The sequence below is a fragment of the Tachyglossus aculeatus genome, chromosome 25, assembly GCF_015852505.1.
Source record: "Tachyglossus aculeatus isolate mTacAcu1 chromosome 25, mTacAcu1.pri, whole genome shotgun sequence".
Taxonomy (NCBI): domain Eukaryota; kingdom Metazoa; phylum Chordata; class Mammalia; order Monotremata; family Tachyglossidae; genus Tachyglossus; species Tachyglossus aculeatus.
Genome location: NC_052090.1, coordinates 5,107,952 through 5,135,166, shown reverse-complemented (window position 1 = coordinate 5,135,166; position 27,215 = coordinate 5,107,952). Strand labels below are relative to the sequence as shown.

The following is a 27,215-nucleotide window of genomic DNA, read 5'->3' as shown; positions in this document are numbered from 1 at the left end:
GCCTGGAAATCAGAGGATCTGGCTTCTAATCCCAGCTCCGCCACACATCTGCCGTGTGACCTTGGGTAAGTCACTTCACTTCTCCGGGCCTCAGTTACTTCATCCATAAAGTGGGGATTAAGAATGTGAGCCTCGTATGGGACAGGGACTGTGTCCAACCTGATTAACTTTTATCTACCTCAGCGCTTAGAACAGTGCTTGGCACACAGTAAGCGCTTAATAAGTACCACAGTTATTATTACATATTATATATGTATATAGTTATTACATAATAATCACTTAAAATGCCACAGTTATTATGATTACGATCACCTAGCACCTGGCCGCGCTCAAAACAGACCATGTACAGTAGTACTGTGAGCCCACTGTTGGGTAGGGACTGTCTCTATATGTTGCCAATTTGTACTTCCCAAGCGCTTAGTACAGTGCTCTGCACATAGTAAGCGCTCAATAAATACGATTGATGATGATAGTACATATGTTAATCCTATCCAGGAAGATTGTCTGGATCCAGACAGTCGCCCTTAGGGGGTGGGACAAAAATCTTGGAAATTTTCTTTCTGGGGCTACAGGTCGGATCTCTTTCGGGCTTAATAAATACCGTTTGCACAAAGAATTCAAAAATCCATAAATAAGAACCACCCTGGCATGAGCCTTAGCGCAAACAAATGTGCCAGGGAGCTCTAACTGTAGAAAAACAACATGAACCTAAGAGCTGCCAATGGTACAGCTAAGGTGGAAGATAGGAGTCACCTTAGCCATCTGGATGGTTTAAGATTAATGATATTTATCAAGCACTTACTATGTGCAGACCATTATTCTAAGCACTGGGGAGATTACAAGGTGATCAGGTCACAGTCTTCATCTCCATTTTACAGATGAGGTAACTGAGGCACAGAGAAGTGAAGTGACTTGCCCAAAGTCACACGGCTCACAACTGGCGGAGCCAGGGTTTGAACCCATGACCTCTGACTCCAAAGCCCGTGTTCTTTCCACTGAGCCACGCTGCTTCTGCTTCTCACGCTGCTTAAGTCGACCATTTCCACCAAACAAGTAGAACTCGAGGGAGAACTGACTTCCCGGATTTCGATCGTCCATCGGAAGTGGGTCTCCACCTCCCGTCACGGACTTCATTCATTCAATCGTATTTATTAAGCACTTGCTGTTGGCAGAGCTCTGTACTAAGCGCTTGGGAAAGTACACTGCAACAATAAAGAATGACAATCCTTGCCCACAACGAGCTCAAAGTCTAGAGGATGGCGCAAAGGTGGGGTCCATAGACATCCATGCATCCCGAGAGTAAGCGATCCCTAAATCGGAAAAGCCGTTTCTTTTTCGGGGTGTGCTGCAGTGACAATATGGAAAACTACTCAATTTCTGTGGAATTTCTGTTGCCAACTTGCACTTCCCAAGCGCTTAGTACAGTGCTCTGCACACAGTAAGCGCTCAATAAATACGATTGATGATGATGACGGAAGCCCCCCAGCTCCATCCGGGCCCTGGTTTGGCAGGAAATAATAACATCCCAGTGGCACCCGCCCATCTGAACGGTGGGAAGCCTTTTGGGGGAGGACGAGGACTGCATGGCCTAGTGGAGACAACACGGGCCTGGGAGTTGGAAGGACCTGGGTTCTAATCCCGGCTCTGCCACTTGTCTACTGGGTGACCTTGGGCAAGTCACCTCACTTCTCTGGGCCTCAGTTACCTCAACTGTAAAATGGGGATTAAGAGAGTGAGCCCCATGTGGGACAGGGACTACGTCCAACCCCATTTGCTCGTATCTACCGCAGTGCTTAGTTCAGCGCCTGGCACGTAGTAAGCACTTAAATTCCACAGTTCTTCTCATTCTTATTCTCCTCAGCCTTGGGGGACTCCTTTGCACAGAATCATTCCTCTGCCTGCCTCTGGCGGTCTCCGTCTTTCGAGGTCCGGAAAGCTCAGCACCCCCAAATGCCAGGTCCCTGGGTTGGGAGAACTCGGCAGAGTGAAGACTCTTTCGGGGAGGAGGCCCAGGGGAGACCACGAATCAACTGTCTAACCTCCACCTGGCTATTCTTTCCCAGCGCTTAGTACAGTGCTCGCCACACACTAAGTGTTGGTAATCAACACCTCTACTATTGTTCCCCACAGGCTGAGGCCCAGTGAAGGACAGAGAAGCAGTAAGATTCTGCCACATGCCTGCTCAGTGACCTTGGGCAAGCCACTTAACTTCTCTGTGCCTCAGTTTCCTCATGTGTAAATGGGGATTCAATATCCGGATGTTTCCCCCCCAACCTCCCCACCCCATTAGACTGTGAGCTCCATGAGGGACAGTCCTGGGGCTTGACCTGTTTAACCTGTATCTCCCCCAGGGTTTAGCACTTAACGCTCAATAAATAATAATAATACTAATAATAATGGCATTTATTAAGCACTTACTATGTGCAAAGTACTGTTCTAAGCGCTGGGGAGGTAACAAGGTGATCAGGTTGTCCCACGGGGGGCTCACAGTCTTAATCCCCATTTTACAGATGAGGGAACTGTAGAGAAGTTAAGGGACTTTCCCAAGGTCACACAGCTGACAATTGGCGGAACCGGGATTTGAACCCATGACCTCTGACTCTTTCCACTGAGCCAAGCTGCTTCTCTAAATTACTATGCGCAAAGCACTGTTCTAAGTGCTGGGGAGGTAACGAGGTGATCAGGTTGTCCCACGGGGGGCTCACAGTCTTAATCCCCATTTTACAAGATGAGGTAACTGAGGCACAGAGAAGTGAAGTGACTTGCCCAAAGTCACACAGCTGACAGGTGGCGGAGCCAGGATTAGAACCCATGACCTCTGGCTCCCAAGCCTGTGCTCTTTCCACTGAGCCACGCTGCTTCTCTACATACCACACATTAAGGGCAGGGCATCATTTCCACAAATCAATCTTCCCAAGTGTCCCTTCTGGCAAACATGGAACCTACCTCTCCTTCTCTCCCTACTTCAGGGGGTTGTTTTTGCTACTCTCTTCAGACGGCAAACACGCTACTCAAATCAGAGGCCCTAAAAATCACACATCGCACTGTCCCAAAGTCACGGATTTTACTTGTACATATCTATTCTATTTATTTTATTTTGTTAGCATGTTTGGTTTTGTTCTCTGTCTCCCCCTTTAAGACTGTGAGCCCACTGTTGGGTAGGGACTGTCTCTATATGTTGCCAATTTGTACTTCCCAAGCGCTCAGTACAGTGCTCTGCACACAGTAAGCGCTCAATAAATACGACTGATGATGATGATGATGATGATGAGCTCTACCTCCAGGAAGGCGTGTGCTTTGCAATTATTTTGGTAGGATCGGTGATGGCTTGCCCTGAGCCATCCACACTCTCCTGCCCAGTGGCCCGGACTGCGAGATGGCAGGTGGGGAGGGTGAGGAGGCTGGTGGCCATCATCATCATCATCATCATATATGCCACAATTATCATCAATTATGTTTATTTAACCCTTACTATGCAGAGAGCACTGTATTAAGCGCTTGGGCGAGTACAATATAACCGAGTTGATCGATAAGTTCCCTGCCCACAGTGAGCTTACAGTCTAGAGGGGGTTGCAGAACTGGACATCTCTGAGCCCTCCAGCGCTACAGACACAGCTGGGCTCACACCCACGTGGTCAGCCGGGGATGAGTATGAGACAAAGAGTAGCAGAGTGGACATATGCTGTGGGGTGGGAATGGGGGGCAGGAGAGGAGAGTATTTTCCACTTTGGGGGGGCAAACCAGGGGAAAGGCAAAAACAAGAAACAAAAAACAACCACAGATACACAGTTGTCCTCCACACAACTAGTCGGACCGGAATCAGAGATCCGTTGATCGATAGTATTTGTTGAACGCTTACTGTGTGCAGAGGACTGTATTAAGTGCTTGGGAGGGTCCAATACAATGGAGTAAGGAGGCATATTCCCTGCCCACAAGGAGCTTCCAGCCTAGCAGGAGCAATCAATACAGCAGGGCATTTGCTGACCAATGTAGTTGTTTAAGGGGGTTGGGGATGGAGGGGGACGGGGGAGAGGGGCAGCATCTGAGCCGATGCCCCACCAGATTATCTTGAATCTACTCTACGGCCTAGTGCAGTGCATGATGTACACTAAGTGCTTAACAAATACATTATTATCAGGATGATTATTATTGCTACTATCACTTGGGTTTCTCCTCTCAATCCCTGTCAGCTTCAACCACCTTAAGCATTTTATTTTGTTAGCATATTTGGTTTTGTTCTCTGTCTCCCCCTTTTAGACTGTGAGCCCACTGTTGGGTAGGGACTGTCTCTATATGTTGCCAACTTGGACTTCCCAAGTGCTTAGTACAGTGCTTTGCACACGGTAAGCGCTCAATAAATACGATTGATGATGATGATGAGACCTGGCGAGCGGAGGCGGAGGGAGGGAGGAGGAAATAGGGTAGGAGATGCCAACACTGGAGAAAATGGTATGACAACAGCTAGAAAGATAGAGCCAAGAGGAGAGCATTTTGGAGACAAGGATCCTGCGCGAGGGCTCATGGAGATAGACTGTCTACAGGCTTTTGGCTTTATGGCTCTATTCTAGGACCAGAACACACTTTTATTTTTTTATTACCCCACCAAGCACTTTTATAATAATAATAATAATAATAATTCTGGTATTTGTTAAGCACTTCCTATATGTCAGGTACTGTACTAAGTGCTGGGGTGGGTACAAGCAAATCGGGTTGGACACAGTGCCTGTCCCACACTGGACTCACAGTCTCAATCCCCATTTTACAGAGAAGTGAAGTGACCTGCCCAAGGTCACACAGCCGACACGTGGTGGAGCTGGAATTAGAACCCAGGTCCTTCTGATTCCCAGGCCCATGCTCTATCCACTATGCCATGCTGCTTCTCATTTTCTTGTGTGTGAGTGCGAGTTGGTACAAAGCTGATTTCTAGATGTCTGTAGAGCAGCTCAAACATGGAGATTAAGCATTCCTTCTATCCACAAAAGCATCGAGGTTAAAATGAAAACAAGAGACCTTTTTTTGTGGGGGGGATGAACAAGGCTTTGGCTTAAGGGTTAGTCAGCTGCTGTGTTTTAGAGGGCCAAGATGCTCTGCCTGGTTTCAGCAGGTTTGGTGAACAAGGCTACGTGCCATGGCAGTCAGGACATCTTTTTCTCTAGATGCAAGGTGAAATGCAATAATAAGCACTTACTCTGTGTCGAGCACTGGGGTAGATACAAGAAACTAAAAACAACCACAGATACACAGTTGTCCTCCACGTAACTAGTCAGACCGGAATCAGAGATACTGGGGAAGCATAGCGGCTCAGTGGAAAGAGCCCGGGCTTTGGAGTCAGAGGTCAGGGGTTCAAATCCCGGCTCCGCCAATTGTCAGCTGTGTGACTTTGGGCAAGTCACTTAACTTCTCTGGGCCTCAGTGACCTCATCTGTAAAATGAGGATTAAGACTGTGAGTCCCCCATGGGACAACCTGAAGACCTTGTAACTTCCCCAGCGCTTAGAACAGTGCTTAGCACATAGTCAGCACTTAATAAATGCCATCATTATTATTACTATTAAGTGGATCAGGTGGAACACAGTCCCTGTCCCACAGGGCGCTCACGGTCTAAGTAGGAGGGCCAACAAACATTGAATCCCCATTTTATAGATGAGGAAATGTAGGAACGGAGAAGTTAAGTGTTTCACCCAATGTTACACGGCAGGCAACTGGCAGAAATGGGATTAGAACCCAGTTCCTCTGATTTCCAGGCCCGACTCTTGCTGCTGAGCCAAGCTGTTCCTCATGGCGCACTACAGGATCTTGATGCTACTGCTTTCTAATACTAATTGTTGTATTTGTTAAGTGCTCACTATGTGCCACGTACTGTTCTCCGTGTTGTCGTAGGTACAAGTTAATCAGGTTGGGCAAACTCCCTGACCTACATGGGACTCACAGCCTTAATCCCCATTTTACAGATGAGGTGACTGAGGCCCAGAGAAGTTAAGTGACTTGCCCGAGGTCACGCAGCAGACACGTGGTAGAGCTGGAATTAGAACCCGGGTCCTTCCGACTCCCAGTCCCGGCCTGAGCAGGATCCAGAGTCCACTGTGGGTGATCTCTCGGGGGAGGAACTGGGGTATGATGAGATTCTCCCAGGCTGGGAGAATCTGGATTCCACTCACAGTCAGGATGGGAGATTTGTGTGGGGAGAGTGTGGCCAACCACATTTCGAGGCTAAGCATGGTAAGTTGGCAACGTGGTTTTCGCTCTCTGCTGAGCTTGTAGCCTCTTGCTCACCCCCAGGCTCCTCTGACGATGGCTCTCTGCAATGTCCGTGCTCCTGGTACCTCTGCACGCTGCCCTGTGGTCCCCACAGCTGAGCCCACCCCTCCCAATCGCTGCTTCTTGCCCCTTTCCCTCTGTGGGGGTGTGGCGACGGGATGGGGCGAGGACAGGACGGGCAGAGGGCAACAGCAGCCCCACTGAGGCCTCCTTCCCACCCATCCGTGACCCGGCCTGGTGTACTGGATAGAGCAGAGGCCTAGGTGTCAGAAGATCATGGGCTCTAATCTTGGCTCTGCCACCTGTCAAGCAGTGTGGTCTTGGGCAAGTCACTTCACTTCTCTGAGCCTCAGTTACCTCATCATCATCATCATCATCATCCATCGTATTTATTGAGCACTTACTGTGTGCAGAGCACTGTACTAAGCACTTGGGAAGTACAAGTTGGCAACATATAGAGACAGTCCCTACCCAACAGTGGGCTCACAGTCTAAAAGGGAACAAAACCAAACATACTGTAAAAAGGGGGATTAAGACTGAGAGCCCCATGTAGGACGGGGACTATGTCCAACCCAATTTGTCTGTATTCACCCCAGTGCTTAGTAAAGTGCTTGTCACATAGCAAGTGCTTAACAAATACCACAATTATTATTATCATCCCATCCCGACCCCTGGCTCTGCGCTGCTCCTGGAGATATGACTGAAAAGCAGGGAAGGGGCAGGAGCTGATGAGACAGGGTGAAGTCTGTCTTCCCCTTCTACACTGTAAGCTCGGGAGAGGGCAATGTGTCTGCTTATTGTTATATTGTCCTTTCCCAAGCGCTTAGTACAGTGCTCTGCACTCAGTAAGTGCTCCATAAATATGATTGACTGAAAAGTGTTCAAGGCAGGGGGAAGGAGGAATAAGGTTCAGGGGGCACCAGGGAGTGGCGGCATACAGGTGGAGATTTTGATTAGTCAGGAAGCGGGTTGGGAGGGTAAGGTTTGGGTCCAATGGATGGGCCAGTGCAGCGGGCCAGCCAACTTTGTTGTATTGGACTCTCCCACATGATTTGTACAGGGCTCTGGATGCGGTAAGCACTCAATAAATACCACTGATAATGATGGTCTAGCTTACTTTGCCCAGACGTGAAATTCACTGCCCAGTCCAACATCCCATTCATTCACTCATTTAATTGTATTTATTGAGCGCCTACTGTGAGCAAAGCACTGTACTAAGCACTTGAGAGAGTACAGTATAACAACAGACACATTCCTGCCCACAACAAGCTCAAAGTCTAGAGGGGGAGACGGACATTAATAGAAATAAATACATCAATTACAGATAGATACACCCAAGCCACGGCATTCAGCTGGTTTCCTTTAGAACCTGGCCTGGTCCCAGTTGGCTGTTGAATCCTCCCTGTTTGTCCGGCCTGTGACATCCCCCGGCCTGGAACTGCCCCTTCAGCTGCCCTTTTGGTCAAACAACCCTATTTATTGAGTGCTTACGGGGTGAAGAGCACTCTACTGAGCAATTGGGAGTGTCCAATAGAACAATGCAACAGACACAGTCCCTACCCAAAATTAGCTTACAGTCTCAAGGAGAACGCAGGTATTAATATAAATAAATTAATTACCGATATGTACGTAAGCGTTGTGGGGCTGGGGGCGAATGCATAAAGGGAGTGAGTCAGGGCGACGAAGAAGGGAGTGGGAGAAGAGGAAAGGGGGGCTGTCAGAGAAGGCCTCTTGGAGGAGATGTGTCTTCAATAAGGCTTTGACAGGGGGAGGGGGGAGAGTAATTGTCTGTTAGATATGAAGGGGGAGGGCATTCCAGGCCAGAGGCAGGATGTGGGCAAGAGACTGGCAGTGAGATAGATGAGACTGAGGTACAGGGAGAAGGCTGGCATTACAGGAGCGATGTGTGCCAGCTGGTTTGTAGTAGGAGAGTAGTGAGGTGAGGTAGAAGCGGGGCGAGGTGACTGACGGCTTTAAAGCCGATGGTAAGGTGTTTCTGTTTGCTGCCCGGATCATTTTTCTACAAAAACATTCAGTCCGTGTTTCCCCACTCCTCAAGACCCTCCAGTGGCCTCCGCATCAGAGTGAAGTATGGAGTAGAGTGGGGAGAGACAGGAGGCTAATACAGAAATCAAGGTGGGATAGGATAAATCCTTGGATTAACGTGGCAGCAGTCTGGATGGAGAAGAAAGGGTGGATTTTAGCAATGTCGTGAAGGTTGGACCAACAGGATTTAGTAATGGATTGATTATGTGGGTGGAAGGAGAGAGAGGAGTCAAGGATAACAACAAAGTTACAGGCTTGTGAGACAGGAAGGATGGTGGTGCCATGTACAGTGATGGGAAAGTGAGGGGAAGGACAGGGTTCTGGTGGGAAAATAAGGAGCTGTGCTGTAAATATGTTAAGTTTGAGGTGATGGGAGGACATCCAAGAAGAGATGTCTTAAAGGCAGGAAGAAATCTGAGACTGCAGAGAGGGAGACAGATCAGGGCTGGAGATGGAGATATGGGAATCAGCTGCGTAGAGATGGTAGTTGAAGCCATGATACGAGTCCTCCAAAGGGAGTGGGTGTAGATGGAGAATAGAAGGGGGCCCAGAACTGAACCTTCCACAGTTAGGGGGTTGGAGGCAGAGGAGGATCCCATGAACGAGACCGAGAATGAGCAGCCAGAGAGATAGGAGGAGAACCAGGAGAGGACGGTGTCAGTGAAGCTGAGGTTGAATAATATTCCCTGGAGAAGAGGGTGGCGGACAGTGTCAAAGGCAGCTGAAACATCAAGGAGGATTAGGATGGAGTAAAGGCCGTTGGGATCTGGCGAGGAGATCATTGGCAACTTTTGAGAGGGCGGTTTCTGTGGAATGAAGGGGCTGGAAGCCAGACTGGAGAGGGTCAAAGAGAGAAATGGAGGAGAGGAACTTGAGACAGCAGATGTAGACAACTCACTCAAGGAATTTGGAGAGGAATGGTAGGAGGGAGATGGGGTGATAACTGGAGGGAGCTGTGGGTCAAAGGAGGGTTTTTTTTAGTATAGGGACATGTTTAAAATCAGTGGGGAAGGAGCCATTGGTGTTGAAGATGGCAGTTACGGAGGGAAGAAAGGAGGGGGAAAAGTGTTTTGGTAAGGTGTAAAGGGATGGAGTCAGCTGTGTGGGTGGGGGTCATGGATTTTGAGAGAAAGCAGGAGATGTCTTCATCCTATTCCAAAGCCCGGTCAGATGCTGGCTAGACTTGCTTCAGCCTCCTCCACAGTCTCTCATCCCCCAGCCTCTCCATTCCAATCTACCCAATGCTGCCCGGACCGCCTTCCCGGATTGTCGCTCAGCACCCACCTCTCTGCTCCTCCAAACCCTCCACCGGCTCCCCATGTCCCTCTGCACTCAACGAAAGCACCTCACAATTGGCTCAAAGCCTGGCTACCCTGTGACCTTCCTGATTTATCTGCTCTCTTCAGACCAGAGACCAGAAGTGGCAGAGGGCGACAAGCAGGCAGGAGAGGGTTGGGGTGCTGCCGGGTGTCAGGGACCTTTGTTTGAGGGGAAGGGAAGGGTGAAGGCTAAGGGGGAGTCCCCGCTCCGATGGCTCCAGGGGCCAGTGCCACTATGGAGCAGGGTGGCCTAGTGCAAAGCACGTGGGACAAGAGGTCAGGAGATGCGGGTTCTGGTCCCGTCTCTGCCACTTGTGTGCTGTGTGACCTTGGGGACGTCACCTCAGTTATCTCATTGGTAAAAAGGGGATTAAATATCTATTCTCCCTCCACCTCAGATAATGAGTCTCATGTGGGGCAGTGACTGTGTCCAACATGATTCTGTTGACTCTAACCCAATGCTCAGGACAGGGTTTGGCACTTAGAAAGTGCTTAACAAATAAGGGGTTTTCTTACAACGTTTAGTGTAACACGGCTTCCCCTTAATCCCACTGATCCAGCATCCTGGGAGAGGGAGGGAGAGAGGAAGCGGGAAAAGGCCTTGGGGCCGGAAGCAGAGCATGAGGAAAGATGCCTAAACCGAACTTTGCCAGCCACGGCCGAGGACCCAACCAGGCTTCTGCCTCTTCTCCCCAGTCCTTCTCCTCTTCCCCTCCCTCCGCCTCCTCTTGCTCCAAAGTCAATGATCACACAAATAACCGCTGTATCTGCTAAACACTTCCTATGTGCCTGGCACTGTACTAAGCGCTGGGGTGAAGTGAAGAAAATCGGGTTGGGTACAGTCCCTGGCCCACGTGGGGCTCACAGTCATAATCAAGTCAAGCAGGGAGGGAGGGAAGGAAGGGAGGTGTAAACTCCATGAGGGCAGGGCTCCTGTCTTTTCCCTCCTTTATACTCACCCAAGAGTTCACTTCAGTGCTGTGCACATAATACACCTTCCCCTGATAGATTGAAGCCACAGAGTTCTTCTGCCATTTGTGTTTTGGATTGAGGGGCTTGACTATTTTAGGTCAAAACCCCAGCGTTTTGTACAATGCTTGGCACATAGCAACGGCTTACTAAACACCATAATTATTATTATTATTATTTTAGTGTCGGTCTCCACCCTTAGACAGTAGGCTCTCTGAGGGCAGGGATCATATCTGACCTCTCCCAAGGGCTCAGCACAGTGCTCTGAACACGGTAAGTCTTCGACCCGTCTCGATGACCGACTGATGGGCCGATCGATTGATGAGAACCCAGTTGGGGGTTTAGGGACCATCCTTCCCTAAAGGTACGTGCCGGGTGAGGGTAGAACGCGGCACGAGAGGAAACGTCTGTAAGCGTGCCCGCAGCCATCGCAGGGCAGTGAGTGCCAGGGCTCGGCTGGAGCCCGCACAGGGGGAACCCGGGGCTGATGCCACGCTGTAACCTGCCCCTTCCCCCTCCCTCCACCATAAGGTAGAGCTCAGGTCAGCCCCCACGTTGACACCCCTTCGCCAAGACCCGCGGCCCCAAGATGAGCTTTCGGGCCAGAAGCGACAGAGGACAAGTCTTGGTTTCCGAACGGACCCGTCTCTCCCGGGCATGGGGAGGCCTCGCCGCCGCCGGGACCGGCGCGGGGCAGTCTTTGAACCAGAGAAGCTCCAGAAAACGCATGCATATACATACCCGACTTGGGTACAGTCTCGGTACGGCAGCACTGAAAATATACTACAGAAGGATCTTCTGCCACTGATAAGGACTATTCTAAAAAAAGAACAACAGACAAACAAACTAAATGCAGGGCCTCAAGTTCAGAAAGTCAAACCCACAGCACGAGCATCGGCAGCAAGCTGGTCGGCGTTTCTCCCATTCCAAGACGGGTCTGGACTCCCACGTTCCTGGGAGAAGGAAGCCGAGGGCCAGCTTGGAGAACAGCGGAAACCCTCTGCTCAACTTGAATGGGAACACACCCGCTACTTCATTAACGTCTCCGGTCAGAGACGTGGGCGCCTTGCCTAACGAGGCGGTCAGACGAGGGCTGAAACGGATATAGAAAGGTCGAGAACTAGGATGACTATCAACCTAGCCCATCCCTACCAAATTCAAAATAATTTGGTGGCTCCCTGGGATGAATGAAAGAAAGAAAAAAAAACATTCACGGGGGCACAAATCTGAAGGTTGGAGATACTTCACAATGGGTGCAGTCTGATGAATAAATCATTAGAGCCATTCAAAGATATATTAATCATTGGGGTACTTACTGAGTGCTGACTATGCACTCTATCTATCATGGGGTGGATAGAGGGTTAGCAGATCAGACCCGGGACCCTGTCCCTCATGGGGCATGTGAATCACACATTCCCATTTTATGAATGAGGAAACTGAGGTCCCAGAACAGGTCTGTGGCTGAGCTGGGCCTCGAAACCGGGTCTCCTGTCTCCCAGGAGACATTCGCTTTAAAGCACTCAATCCGCTCGCCCTTGCCATACTCCACCTATTAATCTCTTACTTCAGCCCAGCCCGCACACTCTGCTCTTCTAGCGCCAGCTTTCTCACTGGGCCCCTCATCTCATCTATCTTGCCGCTGACCCCTTTCCCAAGTCCTCCCCCTAGCCTGGAACTCCCTTCCCCCTTCATATACACCAGACCAACACTTTCTCCGCTTTCAAAACTTTACTAAAGTCACATTTCCTCCAAGAGGCTTTCCCAGATTAAGCCCTCTATTCCCCGGCTCTCTCTCCCTTCTCCGTTGTCTATGCACTTCAATCGCTGACCTTTGGACGCTTGATACTCTCCCCTCAAACCCACAGCACTTATGTGTCTTTATATTATATATTCTAAATTACTTATTTATTCATACGAATGTCCGTCTCCCCCCTAGACTGTAAACTCATTATGGGCAGTGAACATGTCTGCTAGTTCCGTTATATTGTACTCTCAATCAATCAATCGTATTTACTGAGCACTTACTGTGTGCAGAGCACTGCACTAAGCGCTTGGGAAGTACAAGTTGGCAACATACAGAGACGGTCCCTACCCAACAGTGGGCTCACAGTCTGGAAGCACTCTACCAAGTGCTTAGTACAGTGCTCTGCACACAATAAGCGCTCAATAAATTTGATTGATTGATTGATCCCAGTCCCCTGCTCTCTCCACTAGGCTCCGCTGCCTCTCTTCTGATGCCTTCTATTAACTGAGGCTAAAATCTACAGAGGCCATGCTGGGACAACTGCCATCACCTAGGAGAGAGGCTACTGTTCAGTCGATAAACCAATCATACCTGGGCCCCAGCCTCACTGAGAAGGGGTGTCTTGGAGCCCACACCTACCATGAGCCCACATGGACCCAGCTGAAATGGGGAGGGCACCAGGTCCCCTCTCCTCCAGGGGAAAGGAAGGGTGAGAAGTGTAGCTACAGAACCAGCAGGCTCACGATTTCAGCCTCCCTGCACCAACCCTCTCACCAAGGAGCCAGGGTGGCCTCATGGATTTGGGGTCCTAGCCCATTTTACAAAGGCCTAGTCATAAACAGGTGTGGGTCTTCCTGCCAACACGGGTAGACTCAGGCCAAGTTGGACTTCGTGGAGATTTGGCCTCTGGTTCCCCTTCCCAAAAGCCGGCCACAGGACCCCCAAAAGGCCCGCTTTTGGCCACGATGACAGTGGGAGTCGACAAGGGGCAGCTGGCATGGCAGCAGCAGGGAGATATGAATAAACGGCAACTAGTCTTGCCCTCGATTTACCCCCTCACTGACACGGGCACCGCCGGGGCTCCTGTTGCAGATTTCTGCTTTGGCAGCCACATATTCATGCCAGAAGATTGTTTACAGGGCAGTGGAGGGGCACCGGTAGAACACAGCTCACAGCAGCAGGATGCCCGCCATGACCCCGGGCAGCGGGAGTCAGGGAGAGAAGGCAACCGCTGTCTCCCTGCGCTTCCGTGCCCGCCATCCTGTGCTGCTGCAGGTGGTTCCCTGGCGACTGTTTTTGACTGCTCTGAAAACTGCCCCCATACTTCCCTAATAATCATCGCCATGGTGGTGCTCTTTGTTAAGTGCTTACTGTGTGTGCCAAGTATTGGGAGAGAGACAAGGTAACCGGCTCAGTGATGGTCCCTGTCCCACCCAGGGTTCACAGTCTTAAAAGAAGAGAACAGTTATCTTGTCCCCCATTTGACAGAGGAGGAGTCATGCAGTGGGCCAGTGGCGGAGCCGGAATTAGAAGCCGGGTCCTCTGTCTCCTAAGGATGCGCGGCCTTCCTTCAAAGGCTGCTTCGGCAACCCCGCTGGACCAGGCCGAGGACAAACTTCAGCGTCCACCGGTCTGCCATTCAAACTTTGATCAACTGCCCACTGCACTCCCAGCTTGGAATTGGCCTGAGAAACCCTCCGTGTCTGGATCTTTCTCTGGGGAACTCCAGGTCCAGGCTGCACGCTGGGGAACTATACCACGCCACACCCTAGCTAGGAGGCTCCGGGGCCCCTCCTGTCCACGGCCCCCCAGGACTCTCAAAGCCAAACTGGAACGAATTTAAATGACCCGTGCAAAACCTGTCAAAACCCAAGAAGTGGCTCTTCATTGGCTTCGGCTGCCAAAGAAAACTGCATTTTCAGTGAGAACTGGGATATGCACAGAAGAGCGTGAGCTATATTAGCCTTCAAGTACCATTTCCCAGAACAATTCCAAGGCTACACAAAGCCTCTCCCTTGGGCAAAAAAAAAGCGATACAAAGTAAGAACTGCTGTTTCTCCTTCCTACCACCTTCTAACTGTACCTCACTCTCGACTCTCCGGCCCCCATCCCCTACCTCGGGCTGGGAAACAGACAAGACCGCAGCTCTCCCTAGATTCAAAACTCTCTTAAAACCCACTCCTCCAACAAGCTTTCCCTCCCCTATTTCCTAGCATCCTGGGCATCCTATCATCCCTTCAGCCAATCCTAGCATTTATGGACTTATTCACCACCTCTTTACCACTCACGCGTGTCTGTCTGCTCGCTTAATGTATGTGTTTTGGGACACCTTAGTTGGAAATATTTTTAAGTTTGAAGTTCCTTGTGGGAAGGGAACGGGTCACTTTGTTATGCCAAGTATAGCACACCATATCGAGTGGGCGCTCAATAAATACTATTACTATTGCTGCTACTACTGTTGCTGCTACTATTACTACTTCTGCAAGACCCTTCCCCAGGATGCTGCTGCATCTTCCCCATTCCTCCAGTTGAATTCTCCGCCTGAGCCTCTTGGTCCAGTCCCAGCGGGGGTGGATGTCTCTTTTTCGGCGGGAGGGGCGAGGCGAGGCACAGGCCACCTGCGCAGCTCTCCCACCTCCAACGCTCGTCACAGGATTTGGCTGCTGCCTGCCTCCAGGCCGAACACAAAGTTTCCCCACTCTCTCCCCGCTCCTTATACAATATGGGCCCCTTCCTACTCACTCTGCCTCTTTGGCAGTGCCCACCTCTCCCCCTTTCTTTCCCAGCATCCCACGGAGTACTTGCCCATACCCCACGGCCTCAGTCCTTCCACTCACAGTTCCACTTCTCACACAATGCCAAGGTCTCTCCCTTCCAGACTGTTCTCCCCAAGCAGCACCCCCCCAACACCAAATGCCCACTGCACTGATTGCACATTGCCAGCCCAACTGCCCAGTTGTCTTCCATGCCCTTTCTCCCCAAAACACACTCACACACACCCACAAAACAACACAAAAGCATACAGGGACAGGCCTCAAGCTAAGACACGCCCTCAGAGGGACAGGGGCACAAATACACACAAACTCACATATGCACACTAGGGCAAGAGTCACGTTGAGAGAGTGGCAGAGGAGAGCAGGGCCAGAGGAGGACAGTGGCAGAGAGAGAACACCGGGAGAAAACTAGAGGGAAGAGAAAACAAAAGGGAGAGAGAATGAGACGGTCATTGACTAGCTAACCAGGTGATGAGCAGGTATTTTGGCTCATGATTACGTACGTATTCATTATGTCAGGGGCTTCAGAAAACTAAGCTCCAGTGCCTCTGTTTCTTTGGAAAGTTGAACCAAAATGTGGTGCCCCTGTCCAAAAAAGGCGTTAAGACTTCTCAAAAAGCACATTCACCTTATTATTTGGGGTGGGGAGCGGCCTCCAAGAAGGGTCGCCAAAGAGGCTACATTTTAGAAATAAATTCACTGGCTTCGGTAGATGTTCCATGGCAGGTATCTGGTCTGTCCCTGCACTGTAAGCTCCTCGAGGGCAGGAGCTATGCCTCCCATTTTTACTGTGAGCCTCCTCTCCCTCTCCAGCCCCTGTGCCCTGCTCACAGCTAGCGGTGCTGTCGGAACCAATTCCAGTTCCTCTAGTCAGCACACTTGCAACCGGTGGCCGCCAGACAGCTGCCCGGAGGGGCGGCTACTAATCGGCCCGGCCAGAGAACGGTGGACTGGAGCCGCGGGCTTGGGCTTCTGGCTTTCAGTGACCGGAGACAGAGTTTCCAGGAACTCGAAGCCAGAGGCGGGTGCCTGGTGGAGACCACCTGAGAGTCCCAAATGCCAGAAAGGTCGGGAATTCTGGGGATGGACAGCCGCGGCCCCAACCCCCGGGAGAGCCGAATGCTCCGCGGACCCAATGCCGGGGGCTTCGGCCTCCATGTCACACCCTTGGTGAGCACTGGGGCGCCCTGAGGCTGGGCTGAAGTTGGGAAGTGCCCGGGACAAATTTCCCTCGCTACCAAAGGACGAGAAAGCAAAACGGGTCTCCAATCTGCTTCCCATTTTGGGAAGAACCAAGCCCTTCACTGCTCGCTTACGGAAATGGGCTTCTGTCACCCCCTCCAGGCTGAGAGCTCCTTGAGGGCGGGGATCCTATCGACCGACCTTATTGCATCGTCCTCTCCCAGCTGCTTAGTCCAATGTGCTGCACTCAGTAAGCGCTCAATAAATATGATGGACTGAATGACAATAATACGAAACACTCAAATTGCTCCCTCGGGCATCCCAATGGCTTTTTGGCCCGAGGATCAGAAATCGTGGCTCCTCTAAAGTCTTTTTTCTGAATGAAGTGCGTCAGACACAGCTGAAGCCCATCCGCGATGCTCCCACTAAGCTGCCTAGCTGACCCAATCCAAGGGGATGATAATAATAATGGTATTCGTTAAGTGCTTACTATGCACCGGGCGCTGTACTAAGCACTGGTGTGGATACGAGCAAATTAGGTTGGACACAGTCCCTGTTCCACATGGGTCTCACAGTTGCAATCCCCAGGTGAGGAAACTGAGGCACAGAGAAATGAAGTGATTTGCCCAGGGTCAAAAAGCAAACAAGCGGCAGGGATGGAAGAGAGGGTCTGAAAGAGTAGAAGGAAACATTTCACCACGTGACAAAAAGTCTACTGGATCAGAGCCACTTCCTGCCATTTTCCTCAAAGCTACTTGGTGTTTCTTTGGGAAGCTGCTCCATTCCCAGCCACTACCACCTCGTTGGTCAACAGTGCCTCGCGTCAGACTGACTACTGGGTGCCAGTTAAGGATGGAAACATTCCCTGGGAAGATCTTTATGTCACAGGTCCCATTTCCCTTAACCTCTCCCATCCCAAGAAGCTGTCCACTCCTCAAAGGGGAGGCTGTGGTCAGCCAGGCAACCATCCGTGCACTCATTCAATCCAATCAATCCATCAGTAGTGTTTACTGAGTGCTCACTGTGGGCAGAGCACTGGGCTAGGCGTGCAATATGAATAGCAGGCATGATCCTGCAGAGAGCTTACAATATAATATATGCTTTTATATGTAGAAGCAGCGTGGCTCAGTGGAAAGAGCACGGGCTTTGGAGTCAGAGGTCATGGGTTCAAATCCCGTCTCCGCCACTTGCCAGCTGTGTGACTTTGGGCAAGTCACTTAACTTCTCTGGACCTCAGTTCCCTCATCTGCAAAATGGGGATTAAAACCGTGAGACCCATATGGGACAACCTGATCACCTTGTAACCTCCCCAGCGCTTAGAAAAGTGCTTTGCACATAGTAAGCGCTTAATAAATGCCATTATTATTATTATTATCAGTTGACCAGGCAATAATATTTAGAGTCTTTATGCAGGGCCCTTGACTAAGTGCTTGGGGGAATACAATCGAATTGGCAGACGCTATCCCTGCCCTCAAGAACCTTATCGTCTAGTACGGGAGACGGACACTAAAATGAATTAATCAGAAGTATAATAGCATTAACTGAGTGCTTACTCTGGGGAGCACTTGGCTGAGCACTTGGGAGAGGACAATATAAAAGAGTTCCTGCCCTCGAGGAGTTTACAGTCTAGAGGAGGAGACCGACACTACACTACAGGTAGAGGGAAGAAATGGAGTTTAAAGGTAGGAAAAAGGATCAGAATTCCATGGACTGGGAGCTGTGGTGGGGCGAGGGGGACAGCTACCTGTGTGTCACCATGCCTCTCGGGTCCCTCCAAATATACCCAAACCCCAGCGTTTCTGGTCCCACCTTAGGGATCATACTAAAAGTATGGATGCAGGGAATAATCAGGGGAAAAAAATGCTGGTTCCCCAATCTTCATTTCACCGGGGATGTTACCCAGAGCCCACCTCGTTAAATTTTGTTGCAGGCTGAGCTGGCTGTCCGGACCACTGTCACTGGCCATCTGGGAGTCTGAGAATGTCCGCATCCTCAAGTGCTGCTCTGCCCAACCTCCTCGTCCACTGTCTTGCCACATCCCTTGCTCCACCCCTCCGATGGAGGAGTCGGTGGCAGATCTGCTCACCAGCCAAACCGAGGGAGAGGCCACGGATCCCGGCCGGCCCTGTGTCCCAGGAGGCCTCTCTAGGGCCGAGGACGGTGCCCCGGCATGCTAGTGCCCAAACTGTCCGCCCAAATGCCCAGCTCGCTCTCTGGGTCATCGGCCAGCCAGTCAGGACAACAGTCACCCGTCTGACCTAACGGTCCAGGAGCTTTCAAGTTCCCAGCCCTGAAGGGAAGGGGATTCCAGCCGGAGACCCACGGGAAAGAGCTCTGATAAGAGCAGGGCTCGAGAGGAACAGTCTGCATGGTGGTGTGGCTTAAGGCTGAAGGAAACTTGAAGTTTCATGTGTGTACATGTAAAACATATAAATACATGTACAGGTATGATTATACCTGTCCGGGCAGAGGTTGCCGGGGACCCAAAGCATGGACATGGCATCACAAAAGTGATGCTTGTCATTCCCATCAAAGACAAATTTATGCTCCACCTCTGCTCTGATAAATCAGAACTTCAAGGGGAATCTGAATATGTCGGCAGCTGGAAACCCTGAGAATTAACTGGGTGGAGAAGTCAGGCATTTCAGCCTCTAAGGGGAAATTTCACTCATCTCTTCGCCCCAAACCAAAACACATCTATTCAGATTCTGACGTCGCTTCACGATGGTATGGTTGGCACTGCAGATCCTTTGCCACCACGGAATTTCATTTTCAGGGCCCTGTTGGGAGGAGGAGTAGGATGAAGTGGAGGAGGAGGGAAAAGAAGAATGAGGGAGAAGTAGAAGGAGGGAGAAGGAGGAAGAAGAAGAGGAAGAAGAAGAAGAAAGAGGAAGAATGAGGAGGAGGAGGAAAGAGAGGAGGAGGAGGAAGAAGAGGAGGAGGAAGAATGAGAGGAGAAGGAAGAGTAAGAGGAGGCACTTCTGATTCAACGTGACCCTGGATGGGGACTCTTCAGAAACTCGGTGCCTGAGGAGAGTCCATCTCTAGAGAGGTGTAGATGCCACCGACAGGCCTCTTACCTTCACCTTCCTCCACCCAAGAGAGAACCTGGCTCCGACTAGCCGCAGGGCCGAACACTAACCCGAGCCAAAGCCCCAGCCAGTCAAGGGTGAGCCCATCTCCCTTTGCAGCCTGGGATGAGGCCATCTGAGACGGGGGAGGAAAGCACAGAGAATGCCCATTTCATTCCCTTTTGCAAACCATATACGTACATAATTGCCCCTCTTTGGGGCAAGAATCCTTCGCTTCCTAAAAACAGGGGTGGAACTGTTTCACAGGTCAGATGAGAATTAAGAATAACAACTGGAGGGGCAGTGTGATCTAGTAGAAAGATCACAGGCCTGGCTGTCAGAAGATCTGGATTCTGATCCTGGCTCTGCCACTTGCCTGCTACGTGACCTTGGGCAAGTCACTTAATTTCTCTAGGCTTCAATATCCTCATCTATAAAATGGGGATTCAATACTTGTTCTCCTTCCCACTTAGACTGTGAACTTCATGTGGGACGTCCTGTGGGCCAGGGACTGTGTCTGACTTGATTGTCTTGTATCTATCTAAGAGCTTAGTACAGTGCTTGGCACATAGTAAGAATTTAACGTGTCACCTTTTTAATCTATTGAAGTCTAGCAATAAGGGGAAGAGCAGAGCAAAAAGAAGGAAAGAAAGGAGGGAAGAATGAAGAAAAAGGTAAGCGGGCACTTAAGACCTGTGGGTTTCTTAGTTCTCCTGCACTTTCCCAAGTGCTGTACACAGTAAATTTACCTTCCATGTCCCTTCCCTTTTCCCAATTCTGGGAGCTTCCATGTCTCAGGGGAGAATCTCCCAAAGCAGAAGCCTGCATCTGCGGCGTACTACTTGCTGCTATCACTGCTTACCAAAAATATTCTCTCTCCTCCTCAAAAACCAGAGGCGGGGTAGGGGCAGAAACTGTGTTGTGGGCAGGGAATGTATCTATTACACTGTACTCTCCTAAGCGTTTAGTACAGTGCTCTGCACACAGTCAGCGCTCAATAAATGCGATTGACTGGAGGCAATTCGGCAAGTAAACCCGGTATTTATTGGCCAGGCTGAACTCGGACCAGAGGGCCCAGGGCAGTTACATCCACACTGACTGGCAGACCCGAGCTGGAGCCGGGTGGGAAAAGGGGACCGTCAAGGTGGGCATCAGACCGGGCCGTGGGCGTAGGACCAAAATGATCTGATCAAGGTGTACGCTTTTGGAACCTTATTTAATTCTTTTAAAGGAATGTTCAGCCCCTTGCCCACCCCCAGGCCCCAACCCCATTCGAAGCCCCTGCACAAATGATCATTCAGTTAGCTTTCTTCCCATTTTAGGCTGTTAAATCTCAGAAACAACCTAATCGATGGTTCTGATGTCCTGATGACCTAACTGAAGGGCTCAGTCCACTTGGAGGGAATTTCTAACTACTGGAATTCCCTCTCCCCAGAAAACCGGGTGAAGCATGGAACGTGCCAAACAGATCAGAGGCTGCCGCCAAAGTCCATTCGGGCTGCAGACTGGATGAAAGGCGTTTGAAAAGCGAGGATTTTCTCCGCTCTCCCGAACCACCGGTGGCACTAGGAACTGGAGTTCCTGTGGTGGCGGAGGGAAGGGGCTCTCAGAGAGAACAACGGCTGATCCAATGGCACTGCAACACTGGGGGCCAAGCCAGCCCACTGGGGCTCTTTCCTCGGAGGGCAGGGTTTGGCTGGGTGGCCAGCCTCGGGTGAATATGGGGGGCCGCTGGTCCAGAAAGGCCATTCCGTGTCCCAGTTTCCTGAGGGTACATCCAGTGGCATCTGCCTCAGCCCCGCTACAACCCACAGCAGCAGAACATGCTTCCATCGCTTTCAATGACGGTTTCCATCCAAATCCAGACCCCTGACCTTGACACGGGGCAGTCCTTCGACAAGGTTGAGGGGTGTGGAGGGGCTGACGTTGGTTCTCTTCATTTGGAACACAACAGGGGATCCTCAAATTCACACTCCCCTTGGCCTGACTGATCCCCCATCTCCCGTGCTGGCCCCCTGGCCCCCCCGAAGCCCAAAAAAGCCAGCTCCCGAGAGCTGGTTCGTGTCCTACCTGCCGTTTCTGGTGTCGTGCTGCCGCATGCTCTTGATAAAATGGACCTTCTTGAAGTTCTTCGGTCTGGGAGAACCTGACAGGGTCCGGCACCTGGAGAACACAGCAATTGGAGAGCCCGGTGAATTCCCACCTGGACGGCTGAGGAAGGCGGAAAGGAAACACCCGACGGAAGAGGCAAGTTGATCCGACAGAGGGGCTGTTATTATCACTGAAGTATTTAGGAAGCTGTGTGCTAAGCACTGAACTGAGCTCTGGGATACATACGGCAGCATGAGAAGCAGCCTGGCATAGTGGACCAAGCACGGGCCCGGGAATCAGAATGTCATGGGTTCTAATCCCGGCTCTGCCACTTGTCTGCTGTGTGACCTTGGGCAAGTCTCCGTGCCTCAGTGACCTCATCTGTAAGAGGGGGATTGAGACTCTGAGCCCCACATGGAACAAGGACTGCATCCAACCCGATTTGGTTGTATCCACCCCAGAACTTAGTTATTTTATTATTATTATTGTATTTGTTAAGTGCTTACTATGTGCAAGGCACTGTATTATTGCTGGGGTAGTTACAAAGCAAATCAGGTTGGATACAGTCCCTGTCCCATGTGGGGAATCACAGTATCGAGCCCCATTTTATAAATGAGGTAATTGAGGCCCAGAGAAGAGAAGTGACTTACCCAAGGTCACACAGCTGATAAGTGATGGAGCCGGGTTTAGAACCCATGACTTTCTGACTCCTAAGCCTGTGCAGTACCCACTATGCCATGCTGCTTAGTACAGTGCCTGGCACGTAGTAAGTGCTTAACAAATACCATCATTGTTATTATTATTATTATTATCACACAGTGGATAAAGCATGGCCATGGGAGTCAAAATGTTGTGGGTTCTAATCCTGACTCCACCACTTGTCTGCTGTGTGACCTTGGGCAAGTGACTTCACTTATCTGGGCCTCAGTTACCTCACCTGTAAAAGAGGATTGAGACTGTGAGCCTCATATGGGAGAGGGGCAGTGTCCAACCTGATTTGCTTGTATCCACCCCAGTGCTTAGTACGGTGCCTGGAATGTAGTAAGTGGTTAATGAATACCATCATCGTCATTATTGTTATTATACAAGGCGATTAGGTCCATTCCATGGGGCTCACAGATGAGGAAGTCAGTCTTGGACATATTGAACTTGAGGGACACATGGAACCATGTTGAGATGCCCTGAGGGCAAGAGGAAACGTGAGAGAAGGAGGAAGGCTGAAGTCAGTCAGTCGGTCAGTTAATAGTATTTATTGAGCGCTTACTGTGAGTAGAGCTCTGTACTAAGCACATAGGACAGTGCAATATAACAATATAATACATTCCCTGCTACCATGAGCTTACAGTCTAGAAGGGGAGACAGACAGGGGAGCTAGGTGAGGGTAGATTTCAGGGTCATCTGCAAAGAGGTGATAGATGAAGTCTTGTGGAGAGGTGAGCTAGCGAAGGGAGGGAGTGTAAAGTGAGAAGAGAGGGGGAATCCAGAAGACAGCTTTGAGGGGCACCCCTGATTAGTGGCCAGAGGAAGGGCCGGTGAAAGAGTCTGAGAAGATCAGCCAGAGAGGTAGGAGGAGAACCAGGAGAGGGTTGTCATAAAACCCATGGCTAGGTGGTGTTTCAAGAAGAAAAGGGAGTGGACCCCAGTGTCAGAGGCAGCTGAGAGGAGGAGGAGGAGGACCATGATAGAGTAGAGTCTGTTAGACTTGACAAGAAGGTGATTGATGACCATGGAGAGAACAATCTCTTTGGAGTGAAGGGGGCACAGAATGGATCGCAGACAGTCAAAGAGGGCATGGGAGAATGATGTCAATCAATCGTATTTATCGTGAGCTTACTGAATGCAGAGCTCTGTACTAAGCACTTGAAAGAGAACAATATAACAATATACCAGACACATTCCCTGCCCACAATGAGCTTAGAGTCTAGAGGGGGAATCGGATATTACTATAAATAAATTACAGATACATAACTGAGTGCTGTGGGACTGAGGGAGGGGTGAATAAAGGGAGCAAATAGGAGTGGCGCAGAAGGGAGTAGGAGAAGAGGAAAGAGGGCTCAGTCAGGGAAGGCCTCTTGGAGGAGATGTGCCTTCAATAAGTGGTGCCTTCAATAAGCTGATGGTGGGGAAAGTAATCACCTGTCAGATATGAAGGAGGGCATTCCAGGCCAGAGGTAGGAAGTGGGCGAGAAGTTGGCAGCAAGACTGATGAGATCGAGGTAAAGTGAGTAAGTTGGCATTAGAGAAGCAAGTGTGCGGGCTGGGCTGTAGTAGAAGAGTAGTGAGGAGGAGGAGGGGCATGGTGACTGAGTGCTTTGAAGCCAATGGTGAGGAGTTTCTGTTTGATGTGGAGGTGGATGGGCAACCACTGAGGTTCTTGAGGAATAGGGAAACCTGAACTGAATGTTTCTGTAGTGAGTGAAGTATGGACTGGAGAGGGGAGAGACAGGAGGCATAAAGGTCAGCAAGGAGGTGAGGTTAGCTACGTTGTGAAGGTTGAACCGAGAGGATTTAGTGACAGATTTGATATGTAGGTTGAATGAGAGAGAGGAGTCGAGGATAACGCAAAGGTTACGGACTTCGTAAGCTTTGTGAGACAGGAATGATGCTGGTGTTGTCTACAGTGATGGGAAAAATCATGGGGAGGACAAAGTTTGGGTGAGAAGATAAGGAGTTCTGCTTTGGACAAGTGAAGTTTCAGGTGTCGGCCAGATATTCAAGTGAAGATGACGTGTATGACCCATTCGAGGAACTGGGGCAGGAGGGGAAGGAGGGAGTTAAAACAATAGCTAGCTGGTTCAGTGGGGCCCAAACAAGGTGTTTCAGGATAGGGAAGCCCCGAGCGTGTTTGAAGCAAAGGCCAAGTAGCCATCAGAGAGGAAGATGGCAGTCAAAGAAGAAGAAGAAGATTGGGCCCAAGTGTGTTTATTAAAGGGTGAGAAGGAATAGGGTCAGGTCTCAATTTTGGCAATGATAAGAAGATTATAATAATCATTGTGGTGTCTGTTTAGCTCTTGCTTGGTGCCAAGCACTGTACTAAGCATTAGGGCAGATCCAATTCGATCAGATCACACCGTCCCTGTCCCTTATGGGGAAGGGGAAGAGAGAACAGGCACTGAATCCCCGTTTTACAGATGAGGAAAGGGAGAGGCACAGAGCAGGTAAGTGGCAGATTCAGGGTGAGATATTAGCAACATTAGATATTACCCGATATTAACTCTGTCCTCCTCCTCGTACTTCTTGGGCCTCTCCTCATTCTTGTTCACTGGCTCTTTTTCAGCCTCTCTGTCCCAGCTGTGGGCTTCCCGCACGGCTCGGTTCTGGGTCCCCAATTCTCCTCACTCTCCCTGCATTTCCTCGGGGAGCTCAACCACTGTCACCTCTCCTTAGTTGACTCCCAGATTTACCTCTCCGGCCCTGTGGCTACTCAACCAACCTATGATCCGCTTGGACGCCCCGCCGACCCTGCGAACTCGACGTGTCCCAAACTGGACTCCTCGCCTTCCCTCTTAAAGCCTCTCTTCCTCCGGACTTTTCCATGTCTGTCCTTGACATCATCATCCTCCCTGTTCCAGAAGCCTGCGACCTTGGTGTCCTCTTGGACCCCTTGCTGTCTTTCAACTGTCACGTTCAATCTACTGCTCAATCCTGCTGGTCCTACCAGTCATTCCTCTCCACCCAAATGGCTAAATTGTTGAATTGGCCTCCCCACTGGTCTCCCTGCCTCCAGCCTCTTCCCCTTCCCATCCATACTATAGGTTGTCTCATCATTCATCTCTCACCTGCCCTCTCCTCAAATCCCTCCACTGCCTTCCCGCTGTCCGGCAAGCAGAAATTCCTCATGACTGGCTTCAAGGCTCTCCACCACTCCTAACGTTCGCATCGGTCAGGGGACCGACGACAGACATATAAGGAAAGATGGAACAATAAAAACTCGAAAGCACCAAAGACAAGGCCAAGGATAAGTACAGAAATGAAAACAATGAAAACCAGGAGGGTACCGTATTTAGAGGAGCAGAGTTTTGGGCACCTGGCGGCTCAGAGCCCAACCGTCTCAACTGTCACCAGCCTCCAGTAACCGCCAGTGCCTGCCGCAGTTACAGCCTTCCCAGAATTCCACGCTTTGAGGAGGCTTTTAACGTTTTTTGCTGTTGCCGCTATTGCTACTACTACTAAAATAATAATTGGATTTAGCTCCCAATGTCCAAGTAATCACCAGGCCGTTGATGACCTTTCAGTTAATCTCTAGACTGCCCCAAAAGAAATATGAAGTCAGGTTTGCCTTTCAAATGTAGATTTCAAAATGGGAATCCCTTCTTTTGGCAATAACCTCCAATAACTGTGAACCCTGTAGAGGGCATATTCCCACCTGCTTATTACATCTGCAAAATAATAATAGGGGTATTTGTTAAGCACATACCCTGATCTCTCTCCCTCTCTGCAGTCTCGCATTTCCTCCTGTCTTCAAGTCATCTCTACCTCGATATCCTCCCATTATCTCAAACTTAACATGTCTTAACATGTCTAGCGTGGCTCAATGGAAACAGCACGGGCTTGGGAGTCAGAGGTCGTAGGTTCAAATCCCAGCTCTGCCAATTGTCAGCTGTGTGACTTTGGGCAAGTCACTTCACTTCTCTGTGCCTCCGTTACCTCATCTGTAAAATGGGGATGAAGACTGTGAGCACCATGTGGGCCAATCTGATCAGCTTGTATCCTCCCCAGTGCTTAGAAGAGTGTTTTGTACATAGTACGTGCTTAACAAATGCCATTATTATTATTATTATTACATCTAAAAATACTTTCTTTCCTTCCCGCCCAAACCATGTCCCTGCCGCACCACCACATCTTGGTGGTGTCAACTCCCATCACTGGAGTCAGGACTGCCATCCTTCCTGTCTCACAAGCCCATGATCTTGGCTTTATCCTTGACTCATCTCTCATTCAACCCACATAGTCACTGTCACCAAATCCTGTCAGTTCAGCCTTCATAACATAGCTAAAATCTGCCCTTTCCTCTCCATCCAAACTGCTACCACATTAATCCGGGCGTTTATCCTATCTTGCCTTGATTACTGCATCAGTCTCCTTGCTGACCTCCCTGCCTCCTGTCACTCCCAACTCCAGCTCATGCTTCACTCTGCTGGCCGAATCATTTTTCTATGAAATCATTCAGTCCATGTTTCGCCACTCCTCAAGACCCTCCAGTGGTTGCCCATCCACTTCCGCATCAAAACAGAAACTCCTGACCGTCAAATTTAAAGCACCTTGCTCCCTCTTACCTTACCCTGCTGCTCTCCTCTTACACTTCACTGCTCTAATGCCAACCTGCTGACTGTACTTCGATCTCATCTATCTTGCCACTGACCCCTAGCTCACATCCTGCCTCTGGAATGCCCTGCCTCTTCGTAACCTACAGAAAATCAGTCTCCCCACTTTCAAAGCCTTATTAAAAGCACATCTCCTCCAAGAGGCCTTCCTTGACTAAGGCTTCATTTCCTCTTCTCCCACTCCCTCCTGTGTCACCCTTGCCCTCGGATTTGCCCCCTCCTTCAGGCCTCCAGCACTTGTGTTTACATGCATAATTTATTCATTTACATTTATGTATGTTTCTCCCTCTAGACTGTAAGCTAACTGTGGACAGGGAAGGTCTCTACCAATTCAGTTCCACTGTACTGTCCCAAGTGCTTTGTACAGTCATCAATAAATGCAATTGATTGATTGATAATGTTTCCAGGAGAAAGGGGAGGTCCACAGGGTTAAAGGCA

At 50.2% G+C, this 27,215-nt stretch overlaps 1 protein-coding gene across 2 annotated transcripts in view; it reads right to left on the bottom strand.

The window, feature by feature from the left end:
- The window catches only part of CABLES1 (Cdk5 and Abl enzyme substrate 1), a 44,108-nt gene extending 18,585 nt beyond the window's left edge, over nucleotides 1–25,523 (bottom strand). Inside the window, exons 1-3 of one of the 2 annotated variants that reach the window (XM_038766726.1) lie at nucleotides 25,452–25,523; nucleotides 21,433–21,525; nucleotides 11,333–11,410 (exon numbers count right to left, since the gene is read on the bottom strand). In XM_038766726.1, coding sequence (XP_038622654.1) covers nucleotides 11,333–11,410; nucleotides 21,433–21,461 — 107 coding nt within the window. In that variant the 5' untranslated portion in view covers nucleotides 21,462–21,525; nucleotides 25,452–25,523. Of the gene's footprint in view, nucleotides 1–11,332; nucleotides 11,411–21,432; nucleotides 21,526–25,232; nucleotides 25,317–25,451 lie in introns of those variants that run through there. The other variant, XM_038766727.1, reaches the window with a different exon arrangement.
- Nucleotides 25,524–27,215: the final 1,692 nt, after the last annotated feature.